Below are 16116 nucleotides of genomic sequence, written 5' to 3'. Positions count from 1 at the left end.
TGTGAGGACACTCCCACTGACCTGCAGAGACAAGTCAGACTGCGCAGGCTGAGCGGAGGGATATAGCAGAAGAGCATCCCCTGCAGCAGAAACAGTGTAAAGCAGCTCAGGCTTCCCTAAACCAGGAGGACCCTCGGAGACCACCTTGCTCCGGGATCCGCAAAGTGCGGTGCCTTGGCCAACATCGCCACCCACACCTACTGGGTCAGAAACGCCGGGGTGGAGCCAGACAGCCTGTCGTTTAACAAAGTTTCCAGGTGATTCTGATGCAAACTTGCCAGGTGATTCCAAGAGTTGAGGACCTCTGAGCCAGCCCCTTGTTCCCAGACTGTGTTGGCACAATATGTCTCTGCAGCAGGTGAGCGGGTGCTCTGTAAAAGGAGGGTCTATGGGCAAATATGTTTGGGGATGCCACGCTCCACCCAGCTTTCAGAACGTCCCAAATCATGGCGTGTGTTCAAGGCTCTGAGAAGTCCTGCAGGAAAGCATTCACCATTGACTAACCCAGGGTTGTCTCAAGTTGATGTTTCACATCACCCACTAACATGTCCTTTACACTCTCCTAGGGACCTTCTGATCCAAACGAATCCTCCTGCCTCACATGGACAGATCACAGCCTAGAAGGATGGGGATTGCCCAAAGCTGCGGAGAGGGCGTCTCTCAGAGCTGGAAAAGACCCTAACATAATAGGCTTTGGCCCAAGAGAGACTCTGCGGGTGCCCCCTGCCACCCTGCCCCCTCCTCCCCTGCATCCCAGCTGGGCATCCCTCCAGAGCCCTTCAGAATGGAGCTGGCCAATTGGACCAAGGTCTCCGCGTTCTTTCTGAAAGGGTTTTCTGGATACCCAGCCCTGGAGCACCTGCTCTTCCCTCTGTGCTCAGCCATGTACCTGGTGACCCTGCTGGGGAACGCGGCCATCGTGGCGGTGAGCGTGCTGGATGCTCACCTGCACACACCCATGTACTTCTTCCTGGGCAACCTCTCCATCCTGGACATCTGCTTCACATCCTCCTTTGTGCCCCTGATGCTCGTCCACCTCCTGTCGGTCCAGAAGACCATCTCCTTCATCGGCTGCGCCATCCAGATGTGTCTGAGCCTCTCCACGGGCTCCACGGAGTGTGTGCTGCTCGCCGTCATGGCCTACGATCGCTACCTGGCCATCTGCCAGCCACTCAGGTACCCCGTGCTTATGAGCCACCGGCTCTGCTTGCTGCTGGCAGGGGCCGCCTGGGTCCTCTGTCTCTTGAAGTCAGTGGCTGAGACAGTCATCGCCATGAGGCTGCCCTTCTGTGGCCACCACGTGGTCAGTCACTTCAGCTGCGAGATCCTGGCAGTGCTGAAGCTGGCGTGCAGTGACACGTCAGTCAACGAGGGCTTCCTGCTGGTGGGCGCCATCCTGCTGCTGCCTCTGCCCCTGGCATTCATCTGTCTGTCCTACACGCTTATCCTGGCCACCGTCCTGAGGGTGCCCTCGGCTGCTGGGCGCAGAAAGGCCTTCTCCACCTGCTCGGCCCACCTGGCCGTGGTGCTGCTTTTCTATGGCACCGTCATCTTCATCTACATGAAGCCCAAGAGCAAGGAGGCCCGTGTCTCGGACGAGGTCTTCACGGTCCTCTACGCGGTGGTCACGCCCATGCTGAACCCCATCATCTACAGCCTGAGGAACAAGGAGGTGAAGGAGGCCGCCAGGAAGGTGTGGGGCAGGACATGGACCTCCTGGTGAGCACGGACACGGCTCCGCAAGTTAGCAGGTGAGACCTTCATCCGCCTACAGTGAGGACAGGGAGGGGTGCGGGGCTCTGGGTCTGGAATCTTCATCCCAGAAAGGCAGCACCAAGTCCCCCTGATCCCGCCACAGAAGAGCTCGCAATCAATCGCCTCTGCTCCTTCCCCGCCAGTGCCCTAGGCCAGCTCTCAGCCTCACTCCCTGCATCTTCACACCAGCACCTGGCCTCACGACTTCACTCTCGTTCCCCCCATTCTATCCCCCAAGGGGGATCCGAGGGGCTCTCGTTGAAAAGTGCAGGTGATCCTGCCACGCTCCTGACTGACACCCCTCAGTGGCTCCCCAGAGCTCTCAGGGTGAAGTGTAAGGTGGAGCATTTGAGGCTCCCACAGGCTGGCCCTGTCTACTGCCCTCCCTGCCCTCTGCCCCACAGCCCCCTCCTGTCAGCCACACACACCAGCCTAGGGTGAATGTAAGCGAGCAGGACCCAATGGGGCCTTCCCTGGATAGAACTTCCATATGCCGCGGGTGCGGCCCTATAGAGTACCTAATGAAAGGGGGGGGGGCAAAAGGCCCAAATAAAACCTGTGCTGGAGATATAATTTTACAAAAGAAGAAGAGGAGCATGGCAGTTTACACCTGTGGGAAGAACAAGGGAAAGGGACAGTGTGCACCTACCCACACCATGGGGAACAGAGTAAAGAAGAGGGCATTGAGGAGCTTAAAAGGGGGTGCAGGGGACACAAGTGGAACAGGAACAAGCTTTGCTGGGCACCCCACTTGAGGAACCGTGGTCTGCCCTCAACCCTTGGGGCTGTGGTCCCACCCTGTGCCCCTCTGGACGAGGCTACCATGGCCTCGGCAGCCTGTGTTCCCTTACTAGGAAAAGAGTTACCCAGGGATGGAGTTCCTGCTGAGGCTCAGCAGAAACGAATCCGACTAGTAACCCACTAGTAATGAGGTTGCAGGTTCAATCCCTGGCCTCGCCAGTGGGTTACAGATCCTGCATTGCCATGAGCCATGGTATAGGTTCCAGACGTGGTTAGATGCAGTGTTGCTGTGGCTGTGTTGTAGGCCGGCAGCTACAGCCCCGATTTGACTCCTAGCCTGGAAACTTCCATATGCCTTGGGTGCTGCCCTGAAAAGGAAAAGAAAAAAGAAAAAAAGTGTGAAAATGCAAACCATAATAGATCACACCACACCACACACACCGGGATGGCTAGAATCAAAAAGGCAGATATTAACAAGTGTTTGTGAGGTTTAGGAGAAATTGGAACCCTCATAGACTGCTGATGGGATATAAAATGGTGCACCCATTTTTGAAAACAGTCTGGTAATTCGTCAAAAGGTTAATCATAGAGTTATCCTATGACCCAGCAACCCCACTCTTAGGTAAATACCCACAAGAAATGAAAATAGGTATCCACACAAAACTATGTGAATATTCCTAGCAGTATTATCCATAACAGTCACAAAGTGGAAGCTCAAATGTCCATCAACTGATGAAAGCATAAATTAGAATATCTGTTGCCAGAAACAATGTTCGGGACCCCCAAATACTCATGTGTTGAAATCTTAACCCCCTATGTGATGCAATTAAGAGGTGGGGACCTTTGGGAGGTGCTTAGGCCATAAGAGTGGAGCCCTCATGAGTGGGATTAGCACCCTTATAAAAAAGACCCCAGAGAGCTCCCTCACCCCTTCTGTTATGTGAGGACACAGCTAGAACCAGAAAGTGGGCTCTCGCCACACACCAAATCTACCTGAGCCTTGATTTTAGACTTCCCAGTCGCCAAAACTATGAAAAATAGATTTCTGTTCTTTTCAGCTACCCGGTATATGGTATTCCGTTAGAGCAGCTCAAGTGGGAAAGACACCCACACCACTGCAGTGATTTAGCAAAATAAAGACATCAAGTACCCATACACACTACAAAGAGATCAACCTGGAAAACATTATGCTGTGTAAAAGCAATCAGTCAAAGGGACACAAATCACTTGATGCCATTTATATAACACGACCAGAAGAGAATTATAGAAGAAGTAGACGAGTGGTTGCCTAGGACAAGGGGAAACAGGAGGGGGTGGGGGGAAGTCACTGTTAATGGGTACAGGGTTTCCCTTGCAAGTGATGAGAAGGTGCTCAAATTGGTTACGATGATGCTTGCACAAATCTGCAAACATAATAAAGACTATTGAACTGTACAATTTAACTAAATTGTATGGCATTTGAATTGTACCACAAAAAGCTGTGTTTTTGTTGTTGTTGTTGTTTTTATGCCTGTGTCATGGGAAAGTTCCTGGGCCAAGAATGGAACTCTAGTCACAGTAGGGACAATGCCAGGTCCTTAACCCACTGAGCCACCAGTGAACTCCAAATCTGCTACTTTGAAAAAGAACTATTAATACATATAACATGGATGACCCTCGAAATAATTATTCCGAATAAAGGAAGCCGTATTTTATCTTTTGTCTTTTTTTGTTTTTGTCTTTTGTCTTTTTAGGGCCGCACCTGTGGCAAATGGAGGTTCCCAGGCTAGGGATTGAATAGGAGCTACAGCTATGGGCTTATGCCACAGCCACAGCAATGCCAGATCCGAGCCGCATCCCTGACCATTACCACAGCTCACCACAATGCCAGATCCTTAACCCACTGAGCAAGACCAGGGATCGAACCTGCAACCTCATGGATCCTAGTTGAATTCGTTTGCATTGCACCACCACAGGAACTCCAGGAAGTCCTATATTAAAGAGTATATTCACAGAAGTCCTGTCGTGGCTCGGTGGTTAACGAATCAGACTAGGAACCATGAGGTTGCTGGTTCAATCCCTCGCCTTGCTCAGTGGGTTAACGATCCGGCGTTGCCATGAGCTGTGGTCGCATACGGGACTCAGATCTGGTATTACCATGGCTCTGGCGTAGGCCGGTGGCTACAGCTCCAATTAGACCCCTAGCCTGGGAACCTCCATACGCCCTGGGTGAGGCCCTAGAAAAGACAAAAAGACAGAAAAAAAGAGTACATTCTGTAGAATCCCATGTATGTAAAATGCAAAAAATCCAGGTAATACACATTATGGAAAGCAGATCACTGGCGGTCTTATTGCAGGAGGGAGCAATGGATTATCAAAGGGCTTGAGGAAAGCTTCGGAGTGAGAAATAACTTCACGATCTGGATTTTGGTGATGGTTTCATGACTCTATACACATGTTCAAATTCATCAAAGTCTATGACTTAAATATAGGCAGTTGTACATCACTTAACTTCAATAAGATGGCAACAAAAGGATCTGCTAAAAGCCACATCTGTATATGATCACAGAATCTCTATGTGTAGACAGACATACATGAAGGACCAGAAAGGTACCTGATAGACATACATCACAACAGGGGTTACCAGGGGGGAAGGGGGAGGAGGGGCCCTGAAAAGGGAGTATCCCTTTTACACTATATGCTCCTACATTTGTTCCATTTTGTATGAGATGATCTATATGGAATTTCAACAAAAGCTCAGAACATCATTTTTCATTTTAGAATAGCTAAATAAACATTCAACAGCAATAACAACACCAACTCCCAAAATAAAATGCCCCTGTTTGATAGGGAGGATCTTAAGCCGGTAGAGGCATGGACTCTGCAAAGCAGAAGCAACCTGGACGAGGGAGCATCACGATGACTATTTTGAGGGCCAAGAAGAGGGGCAGTGGGGGTGTGAGGCACCCAGTCCTGGGGAGACCTGCTCTGCCCTGACTTGGGGACATAGGGGTCAAGGACAGACAAATCAGAGCCAACCCAGGGCCGTTCTTCTGCCTCACAGGGAAGCGGGGCCAGCCCCTCGCTCTTGAGGGCAGCTTTCCTGTCACTGCAGTGAGGGATGCCCTGTGAGCATGCTCCTGCCCTGAGAGTCTGGGATTCTTTGTCTCTACATGCAGTTCCCTCCCCAGTTACAACCTGAAGACTTCGCATTTTTCTTTTCACTTTTTCATTTTAGGCTGCACTTTTGACATATGGAAGTCGTCGGGCTAGAGGTTACATCGGAGATGTACCTGCCAGCCTACAACAAGTCATAGTAACACTGGAAACAAGTAGCATCTGTAACCCACACCACAGCTCATGGCAACGCCAGATCCTTAACCCACTGATGAGGCCAGGGACCGAACTCGCATCCTCATGGATATTAGTTGGGTGGTCCATTACTGCTGAACCACAATGGGAACTCCAGACTTCTCATTCTGAAGGTCCCTGGGACAGCTGAGCCAAGACCTCCCACTCTCCTGGAAAGCTACTCTGCCAAACACTGGTTCACTCACTCACTCATTTCTCTGTCAATGTAGTCACCACAAACTGCTCATGCATTTATTTCATTGTGCACCCATCCAGTCATTTGTTCCTCCTGGAGACGCTCACAGGCCCCCACTGGCTGCGGACTGACCTGGGAGGGTGGATCCCTGGCCCAGAGCCACTTGCTCCAACTCTGCCACACTAATGGAGATTTCAGAGCTGACTCTGTTTAATTGGGTCTCTGGGACATCATCCCTGAAGCATCATCCCTCAAAGTGTCGAAGAGGGAGCATTTCCCCTGCCCCTCTCAATGGCCTTGGGGATTGTGCCGTCCCTCGGGCCAGGGAGCTTGGAAAGCTACCTGCTCCATTTGGCCCACCAGCTCCCCAGGAGCGGCCGCCCACTGGCATGGAACTGGGAACCAACCAGGTCAGGCAGCCCCCACTTGCCCAGAGTAAACTTTCGGGCTCCCTGTTCAGCCTCCAGCCCACCAGCATCTCCTAATTCCACCAAGCCTGCCATCCTTCGCAGAACCCCACTCAATTCCAAGTACTTCGTCTACTCCCACCAAATGCTAAACCAGCTCCTGTTAACTCCACCAACGTACAAACACTTCCCTGAATTCTACAAGAGCCCAGGCTTGTCTGCTTGGTGTGGAAAGATGGCTCCGTGTGAAACTCGGTGTCCTGCCCACTGTGCTTCCCTGGACGGAGGAGGTCCAGGCCTGCTTCTCTGACCTGTGTTCTCCCAGCTCCAGCCAGAGAAGGCTCCTGGTCCCTGACACATCTCCCAGGGAGCAAGGGACGTGGATCCGGCAGAGCCTGAACGTAAGTGGGAAAAAGTGGGGAAGTGGGGGCAGAGCAAGGGGCTGGGGGTCAGGAGCCCCAGGGAATGACTGGAGCCCTGGCGTCCCCCTCGAACTCTCTGCAGAGCTGGGCCAGCCCCTTCCCTCTCTCACCCTCAGTTCCCCGTGTAAATGCAGAGGGTAGGCTCGCTGATCTGTACGCCCTGCCACCCCCCAGCTTGGCAGGCGGCAGCCAGGTTAGGAAGAGCTCGGTGTTGGCAGCCGGCTTCTCACTGTCAATTTGTCTGAGCCCCAGAAAGTGGCAGCAGGTCAACACTTAGACTGTGGCCAGACCAGGGGCTTCACCTTGGCCTTCAGAACCAGGCCGAGGAGAGGAGGGGAGGGGAAGGGAGGGCATCGCTGTGGGCTGGCAGGGGTGGGCACAGGCAGGGGCCAGAGGAGGGAGCACCATCCACAGCCTCCTCCTCACCTCTTCCCACAGGGCCCCCCGACCCCCAGCAGCAGGAGAGAAGGCAGAGCTGGAGGCTCAGCACTCAGGCCAGAAGGCAGATGAGGCTCTGGGCGGGTCTGCTGACCATGCCCCTGCTCGGGGCTTCTGGGTCCTCTTGGGTCATCCCCAGAAGAGTCTGCTCCCCGCCCTCAGGGCTGTTTCTTGTTGAGCACAGTCCCTGCACAGCCTCCCCTGCCTGCTTTCCTCTCCCCACACCTCCTCTGGGCAGGGGCTGGGGAGGGGGACCGGTCCTGCTCTGTCCTCTGTAGCCCTGGCCCCGGTCCAAGGGTCTGCACTACCAGTTTGGTATTTGAATGTTTGAGTGTGCGTGTGTGTGTGTGTGTGTGTGTGTGTGTGTGTGTGTGTAAGAGAGCAAGAGTAAGTGCCTGCCGCACACACATATATTCAAGGGAGTGACCAAACACACATACACATAAGCTGTGAGTTGTACCTAACCCACAGGGGGATGTAGGCACCAGGCATTCAGGCACACGTCTGGCCACACATGCATGTGGGGGGTGTGTGGTAACGGGTGTGGGGTACGCATCCTCTCACGGGTAGCCAATGTTTGCCAGTGACATTAGGGGGAAGTTATGGTATGTGCAACCAGGCACAAAGGAAGCTGGGGCCTGAGCCAGCCACCAGGGATGCAGGAAAGCACCACACCTCCTCTGTGCCTGCCCCAGCCCTGCGCTGCTGCTGCTACTCTGTGCACAGATGGCACCTCTCCAGCCTCAAATTTCTCCACTGAACCTGGAAGGGAGCTCGCAGCTCACACTCCCCTGACACCCTCAACCTCTCTAGACAGTCGGGCTGAGGCAAGACCTTCTGTGTGGAGTCCCAGCACTAGATCAGAGCTCTCCTCACTCAGAAGCTCCTTGGTCCCCAGGCAAGCTCTGGACGCCGCGTCTGTACGTGGCAGAGGACCGTCCACACGGGCCACCCAGCCTGGGCCGTGCTGGGCCAGAGAGATTCCAAATCAGAAAGGATTTTTGGACCCTTCCAGGGGCCTGACACAAAGAGAAAAGAGGAATCGTACGTCTCAGGAAGGAATGTGCTTCCAGGCACCAGAGATGGGCAAACAGAAGCAGGAAGGGGCGAGGTGTGGGAACTAGAGAGCACTTGTGCCCGGGAATGGTTGGGAGGCGGTGGTCAAGGTGCCCTCGGGTCCTCACTTGCTCCCCTAATGCTGAGCACAATGCCTGGCCTGAGGTAGGAACCCAGTCACTTCGGGTTTTTTTGTTTGTTTGTTTTCCTGGTGCTTTTTAGTTCTGCACTTGGGGCATATGGAGCTTCCCAGGCGAGGGGCTGAATTGGAACTGTAGCCACCAGCCACAGCCACAGCCATAGCCACACCAGATCCGAGCTGTGCCTGCAACCTATGCCACAACTCATGGCAACGCTGGATCCTTAACCCACGGAGTGAGGCCAGGGATCAAACCTGCAACCTTCATTTCCTCTGTGCCACAACGGGAATTCCAATCACTTCCTGATACTAAAAGGAATAAACATGGGAGGACTAAGGGAAGGAAAGCCTCTCCCACAAGGGAGCCACTGACAGCACCTGGGGCTCAACCCAGAGCCAGGCTTGCGCAGTGCATCCCACGGTTGAGTGACATCGTGCCAAATACCCAAAACACTAAGCCAAGGTCAAGTCATGCTCCTCACTGGTGAGGAGATGGGGGGCGGTGGGGCGGGGGGACTTGGGAGCAGACATCCATCCAGTGCAATAACAGAACCAACAACACCTGGGGTTTAGCAGAAGCAACTACCAGCTCTGAACATGATGCCCCTGTCACACCATTAGCAGGGCTAGATCTAAACTCCCCTGGCCAGGGACCCTCCCTGTGGCCTCAGTTGCCCTACCTGCACAACGGGAGGTCCAACGAGTCACAGGAGCGTTTTCCACGCAGAGGCCTGGAAGCTCATGAGGTCTAAGCAGCCATGGCTCAGGTACGTAGAAAAGAAGAGGCTAGAGGCAGGGCCAAAAGGTCCATCAAGTTTTAGCTCAAAGAGACACGCTGAGGGCAGATTCGGAATGTCAGTCCACACACAGCAGCTGATGAAGCCGGACGAGACAGTTGGACGAGCCTCCAGGGTAGGCTCAGAGGCCAAGTGCCCCTCCAGTGCGAGGCACAGTGTGTGCTTCCTGTGAGGACACTCCCACTGACCTGCAGAGACAAGTCAGACTGCGCAGGCTGAGCAGAGGGATAAAGCAGAAGAGCATCCCCTGCAGCAGAAACAGTGTAAAGAAGCTCAGGCTTCCCTAAAGCCAGGAGGACCCTCGGAGACCACCTTGCTCCGGGATCCGCAAAGTGCGGTGCCTTGGCCAACATCGCCACCCACACCTACTGAGTCAGAAACGCCAGGGTGGAGCCAGACAGCCTGTCGTTTAACAAAGTTTCCAGGTGATTCCAAGAGTTGAGGACCTCTGAGCCAGCCCCTTGTTCCCAGACTGTGTTGGCACAATATGTCTCTGCAGCAGGTGAGCGGGTGCTCTGTAAAAGGAGGGTCTATGGGCAAATATGTTTGGGGATGCCACGCTCCACCCAGCTTTCAGAACGTCCCAAATCATGGCGTGTGTTCAAGGCTCTGAGAAGTCCTGCAGGAAAGCATTCACCATTGACTAACCCAGGGTTGTCTCAAGTTGATGTTTCACATCACCCACTAACATGTCCTTTACACTCTCCTAGGGACCTTCTGATCCAAACGAATCCTCCTGCCTCACATGGACAGATCACAGCCTAGAAGGATGGGGATTGCCCAAAGCTGCGGAGAGGGCGTCTCTCAGAGCTGGAAAAGACCCTAACATAATAGGCTTTGGCCCAAGAGAGACTCTGCGGGTGCCCCCTGCCACCCTGCCCCCTCCTCCCCTGCATCCCAGCTGGGCATCCCTCCAGAGCCCTTCAGAATGGAGCTGGCCAATTGGACCAAGGTCTCCGCGTTCTTTCTGAAAGGGTTTTCTGGATACCCAGCCCTGGAGCACCTGCTCTTCCCTCTGTGCTCAGCCATGTACCTGGTGACCCTGCTGGGGAACGCGGCCATCGTGGCGGTGAGCGTGCTGGATGCTCACCTGCACACACCCATGTACTTCTTCCTGGGCAACCTCTCCATCCTGGACATCTGCTTCACATCCTCCTTTGTGCCCCTGATGCTCGTCCACCTCCTGTCGGTCCAGAAGACCATCTCCTTCATCGGCTGCGCCATCCAGATGTGTCTGAGCCTCTCCACGGGCTCCACGGAGTGTGTGCTGCTCGCCGTCATGGCCTACGATCGCTACCTGGCCATCTGCCAGCCACTCAGGTACCCCGTGCTTATGAGCCACCGGCTCTGCTTGCTGCTGGCAGGGGCCGCCTGGGTCCTCTGTCTCTTGAAGTCAGTGGCTGAGACAGTCATCGCCATGAGGCTGCCCTTCTGTGGCCACCACGTGGTCAGTCACTTCAGCTGCGAGATCCTGGCAGTGCTGAAGCTGGCGTGCAGTGACACGTCAGTCAACGAGGGCTTCCTGCTGGTGGGCGCCATCCTGCTGCTGCCTCTGCCCCTGGCATTCATCTGTCTGTCCTACACGCTTATCCTGGCCACCGTCCTGAGGGTGCCCTCGGCTGCTGGGCGCAGAAAGGCCTTCTCCACCTGCTCGGCCCACCTGGCCGTGGTGCTGCTTTTCTATGGCACCGTCATCTTCATCTACATGAAGCCCAAGAGCAAGGAGGCCCGTGTCTCGGACGAGGTCTTCACGGTCCTCTACGCGGTGGTCACGCCCATGCTGAACCCCATCATCTACAGCCTGAGGAACAAGGAGGTGAAGGAGGCCGCCAGGAAGGTGTGGGGCAGGACATGGACCTCCTGGTGAGCACGGACACGGCTCCGCAAGTTAGCAGGTGAGACCTTCATCCGCCTACAGTGAGGACAGGGAGGGGTGCGGGGCTCTGGGTCTGGAATCTTCATCCCAGAAAGGCAGCACCAAGTCCCCTGATCCCGCCACAGAAGAGCTCGCAATCAATCGCCTCTGCTCCTTCCCCGCCAGTGCCCTAGGCCAGCTCTCAGCCTCACTCCCTGCATCTTCACACCAGCACCTGGCCTCACGACTTCACTCTCGTTCCCCCATTCTATCCCCCAAGGGGGATCCGAGGGGCTCTCGTTGAAAAGTGCAGGTGATCCTGCCACGCTCCTGACTGACACCCCTCAGTGGCTCCCCAGAGCTCTCAGGGTGAAGTGTAAGGTGGAGCATTTGAGGCTCCCACAGGCTGGCCCTGTCTACTGCCCTCCCTGCCCTCTGCCCCACAGCCCCCTCCTGTCAGCCACACACACCAGCCTAGGGTGAATGTAAGCGAGCAGGACCCAATGGGGCCTTCCCTGGATAGAACTTCCATATGCCGCGGGTGCGGCCCTATAGAGTACCTAAAGAAAGGGGGGGGGGCAAAAGGCCCAAATAAAACCTGTGCTGGAGATATAATTTTACAAAAGAAGAAGAGGAGCATGGCAGTTTACACCTGTGGGAAGAACAAGGGAAAGGGACAGTGTGCACCTACCCACACCATGGGGAACAGAGTAAAGAAGAGGGCATTGAGGAGCTTAAAAGGGGGTGCAGGGGACACAAGTGGAACAGGAACAAGCTTTGCTGGGCACCCCACTTGAGGAACCGTGGTCTGCCTCAACCCTTGGGGCTGTGGTCCCACCCTGTGCCCCTCTGGACGAGGCTACCATGGCCTCGGCAGCCTGTGTTCCCTTACTAGGAAAAGAGTTACCCAGGGATGGAGTTCCTGCTGAGGCTCAGCAGAAACGAATCCGACTAGTAACCCACTAGTAATGAGGTTGCAGGTTCAATCCCTGGCCTCGCCAGTGGGTTACAGATCCTGCATTGCCATGAGCCATGGTATAGGTTCCAGACGTGGTTAGATGCAGTGTTGCTGTGGCTGTGTTGTAGGCCGGCAGCTACAGCCCCGATTTGACTCCTAGCCTGGAAACTTCCATATGCCTTGGGTGCTGCCCTGAAAAGGAAAAGAAAAAAGAAAAAAAGTGTGAAAATGCAAACCATAATAGATCACACCACACCACACACACCGGGATGGCTAGAATCAAAAAGGCAGATATTAACAAGTGTTTGTGAGGTTTAGGAGAAATTGGAACCCTCATAGACTGCTGATGGGATATAAAATGGTGCACCCATTTTTGAAAACAGTCTGGTAATTCGTCAAAAGGTTAATCATAGAGTTATCCTATGACCCAGCAACCCCACTCTTAGGTAAATACCCACAAGAAATGAAAATAGGTATCCACACAAAACTATGTGAATATTCCTAGCAGTATTATCCATAACAGTCACAAAGTGGAAGCTCAAATGTCCATCAACTGATGAAAGCATAAATTAGAATATCTGTTGCCAGAAACAATGTTCGGGACCCCCAAATACTCATGTGTTGAAATCTTAACCCCCTATGTGATGCAATTAAGAGGTGGGGACCTTTGGGAGGTGCTTAGGCCATAAGAGTGGAGCCCTCATGAGTGGGATTAGCACCCTTATAAAAAAGACCCCAGAGAGCTCCCTCACCCCTTCTGTTATGTGAGGACACAGCTAGAACCAGAAAGTGGGCTCTCGCCACACACCAAATCTACCTGAGCCTTGATTTTAGACTTCCCAGTCGCCAAAACTATGAAAAATAGATTTCTGTTCTTTTCAGCTACCCGGTATATGGTATTCCGTTAGAGCAGCTCAAGTGGGAAAGACACCCACACCACTGCAGTGATTTAGCAAAATAAAGACATCAAGTACCCATACACACTACAAAGAGATCAACCTGGAAAACATTATGCTGTGTAAAAGCAATCAGTCAAAGGGACACAAATCACTTGATGCCATTTATATAACACGACCAGAAGAGAATTATAGAAGAAGTAGACGAGTGGTTGCCTAGGACAAGGGGAAACAGGAGGGGGTGGGGGGGAAGTCACTGTTAATGGGTACAGGGTTTCCCTTGCAAGTGATGAGAAGGTGCTCAAATTGGTTACGATGATGCTTGCACAAATCTGCAAACATAATAAAGACTATTGAACTGTACAATTTAACTAAATTGTATGGCATTTGAATTGTACCACAAAAAGCTGTGTTTTTGTTGTTGTTGTTGTTGTTTTTATGCCTGTGTCATGGGAAAGTTCCTGGGCCAAGAATGGAACTCTAGTCACAGTAGGGACAATGCCAGGTCCTTAACCCACTGAGCCACCAGTGAACTCCAAATCTGCTACTTTGAAAAAGAACTATTAATACATATAACATGGATGACCCTCGAAATAATTATTCCGAATAAAGGAAGCCGTATTTTATCTTTTGTCTTTTTTTGTTTTTGTCTTTTGTCTTTTTAGGGCCGCACCTGTGGCAAATGGAGGTTCCCAGGCTAGGGATTGAATAGGAGCTACAGCTATGGGCTTATGCCACAGCCACAGCAATGCCAGATCCGAGCCGCATCCCTGACCATTACCACAGCTCACCACAATGCCAGATCCTTAACCCACTGAGCAAGACCAGGGATCGAACCTGCAACCTCATGGATCCTAGTTGAATTCGTTTGCATTGCACCACCACAGGAACTCCAGGAAGTCCTATATTAAAGAGTATATTCACAGAAGTCCTGTCGTGGCTCGGTGGTTAACGAATCAGACTAGGAACCATGAGGTTGCTGGTTCAATCCCTCGCCTTGCTCAGTGGGTTAACGATCCGGCGTTGCCATGAGCTGTGGTCGCATACGGGACTCAGATCTGGTATTACCATGGCTCTGGCGTAGGCCGGTGGCTACAGCTCCAATTAGACCCCTAGCCTGGGAACCTCCATACGCCCTGGGTGAGGCCCTAGAAAAGACAAAAAGACAGAAAAAAAGAGTACATTCTGTAGAATCCCATGTATGTAAAATGCAAAAAATCCAGGTAATACACATTATGGAAAGCAGATCACTGGCGGTCTTATTGCAGGAGGGAGCAATGGATTATCAAAGGGCTTGAGGAAAGCTTCGGAGTGAGAAATAACTTCACGATCTGGATTTTGGTGATGGTTTCATGACTCTATACACATGTTCAAATTCATCAAAGTCTATGACTTAAATATAGGCAGTTGTACATCACTTAACTTCAATAAGATGGCAACAAAAGGATCTGCTAAAAGCCACATCTGTATATGATCACAGAATCTCTATGTGTAGACAGACATACATGAAGGACCAGAAAGGTACCTGATAGACATACATCACAACAGGGGTTACCAGGGGGGAAGGGGGAGGAGGGGCCCTGAAAAGGGAGTATCCCTTTTACACTATATGCTCCTACATTTGTTCCATTTTGTATGAGATGATCTATATGGAATTTCAACAAAAGCTCAGAACATCATTTTTCATTTCAGAATAGCTAAATAAACATTCAACAGCAATAACAACACCAACTCCCAAAATAAAATGCCCCTGTTTGATAGGGAGGATCTTAAGCCGGTAGAGGCATGGACTCTGCAAAGCAGAAGCAACCTGGACGAGGGAGCATCACGATGACTATTTTGAGGGCCAAGAAGAGGGGCAGTGGGGGTGTGAGGCACCCAGTCCTGGGGAGACCTGCTCTGCCCTGACTTGGGGACATAGGGGTCAAGGACAGACAAATCAGAGCCAACCCAGGGCCGTTCTTCTGCCTCACAGGGAAGCGGGGCCAGCCCCTCGCTCTTGAGGGCAGCTTTCCTGTCACTGCAGTGAGGGATGCCCTGTGAGCATGCTCCTGCCCTGAGAGTCTGGGATTCTTTGTCTCTACATGCAGTTCCCTCCCCAGTTACAACCTGAAGACTTCGCATTTTTCTTTTCACTTTTTCATTTTAGGCTGCACTTTTGACATATGGAAGTCGTCGGGCTAGAGGTTACATCGGAGATGTACCTGCCAGCCTACAACAAGTCATAGTAACACTGGAAACAAGTAGCATCTGTAACCCACACCACAGCTCATGGCAACGCCAGATCCTTAACCCACTGATGAGGCCAGGGACCGAACTCGCATCCTCATGGATATTAGTTGGGTGGTCCATTACTGCTGAACCACAATGGGAACTCCAGACTTCTCATTCTGAAGGTCCCTGGGACAGCTGAGCCAAGACCTCCCACTCTCCTGGAAAGCTACTCTGCCAAACACTGGTTCACTCACTCACTCATTTCTCTGTCAATGTAGTCACCACAAACTGCTCATGCATTTATTTCATTGTGCACCCATCCAGTCATTTGTTCCTCCTGGAGACGCTCACAGGCCCCCACTGGCTGCGGACTGACCTGGGAGGGTGGATCCCTGGCCCAGAGCCACTTGCTCCAACTCTGCCACACTAATGGAGATTTCAGAGCTGACTCTGTTTAATTGGGTCTCTGGGACATCATCCCTGAAGCATCATCCCTCAAAGTGTCGAAGAGGGAGCATTTCCCCTGCCCCTCTCAATGGCCTTGGGGATTGTGCCGTCCCTCGGGCCAGGGAGCTTGGAAAGCTACCTGCTCCATTTGGCCCACCAGCTCCCCAGGAGCGGCCGCCCACTGGCATGGAACTGGGAACCAACCAGGTCAGGCAGCCCCCACTTGCCCAGAGTAAACTTTCGGGCTCCCTGTTCAGCCTCCAGCCCACCAGCATCTCCTAATTCCACCAAGCCTGCCATCCTTCGCAGAACCCCACTCAATTCCAAGTACTTCGTCTACTCCCACCAAATGCTAAACCAGCTCCTGTTAACTCCACCAACGTACAAACACTTCCCTGAATTCTACAAGAGCCCAGGCTTGTCTGCTTGGTGTGGAAAGATGGCTCCGTGTGAAACTCGGTGTCC

At 52.7% G+C, this 16116-nt stretch overlaps 2 protein-coding genes across 2 annotated transcripts; both read left to right on the top strand.

Annotated features, from left to right (window-relative positions):
• On the top strand, nucleotides 785-2220 carry LOC110257048 (olfactory receptor 13J1-like). Its single transcript, XM_021075543.1, has one exon. It carries the CDS (start codon nucleotides 785-787, stop codon nucleotides 1721-1723), a length of 939 nt encoding a protein of 312 aa, XP_020931202.1. The 3' UTR covers nucleotides 1724-2220.
• LOC110257046 (olfactory receptor 13J1-like) lies at nucleotides 10210-11229 on the top strand. The gene has a single exon (XM_021075536.1). The coding sequence runs from the start codon at nucleotides 10210-10212 to the stop codon at nucleotides 11146-11148; it is 939 nt and encodes a 312-aa protein (XP_020931195.1). The 3' UTR covers nucleotides 11149-11229.

The sequence above is a fragment of the Sus scrofa genome, chromosome 1 (genome assembly GCF_000003025.6).
Source record: "Sus scrofa isolate TJ Tabasco breed Duroc chromosome 1, Sscrofa11.1, whole genome shotgun sequence".
Lineage (NCBI taxonomy): Eukaryota > Metazoa > Chordata > Mammalia > Artiodactyla > Suidae > Sus > Sus scrofa.
This window is presented reverse-complemented; position numbering and strand designations above follow the sequence as displayed.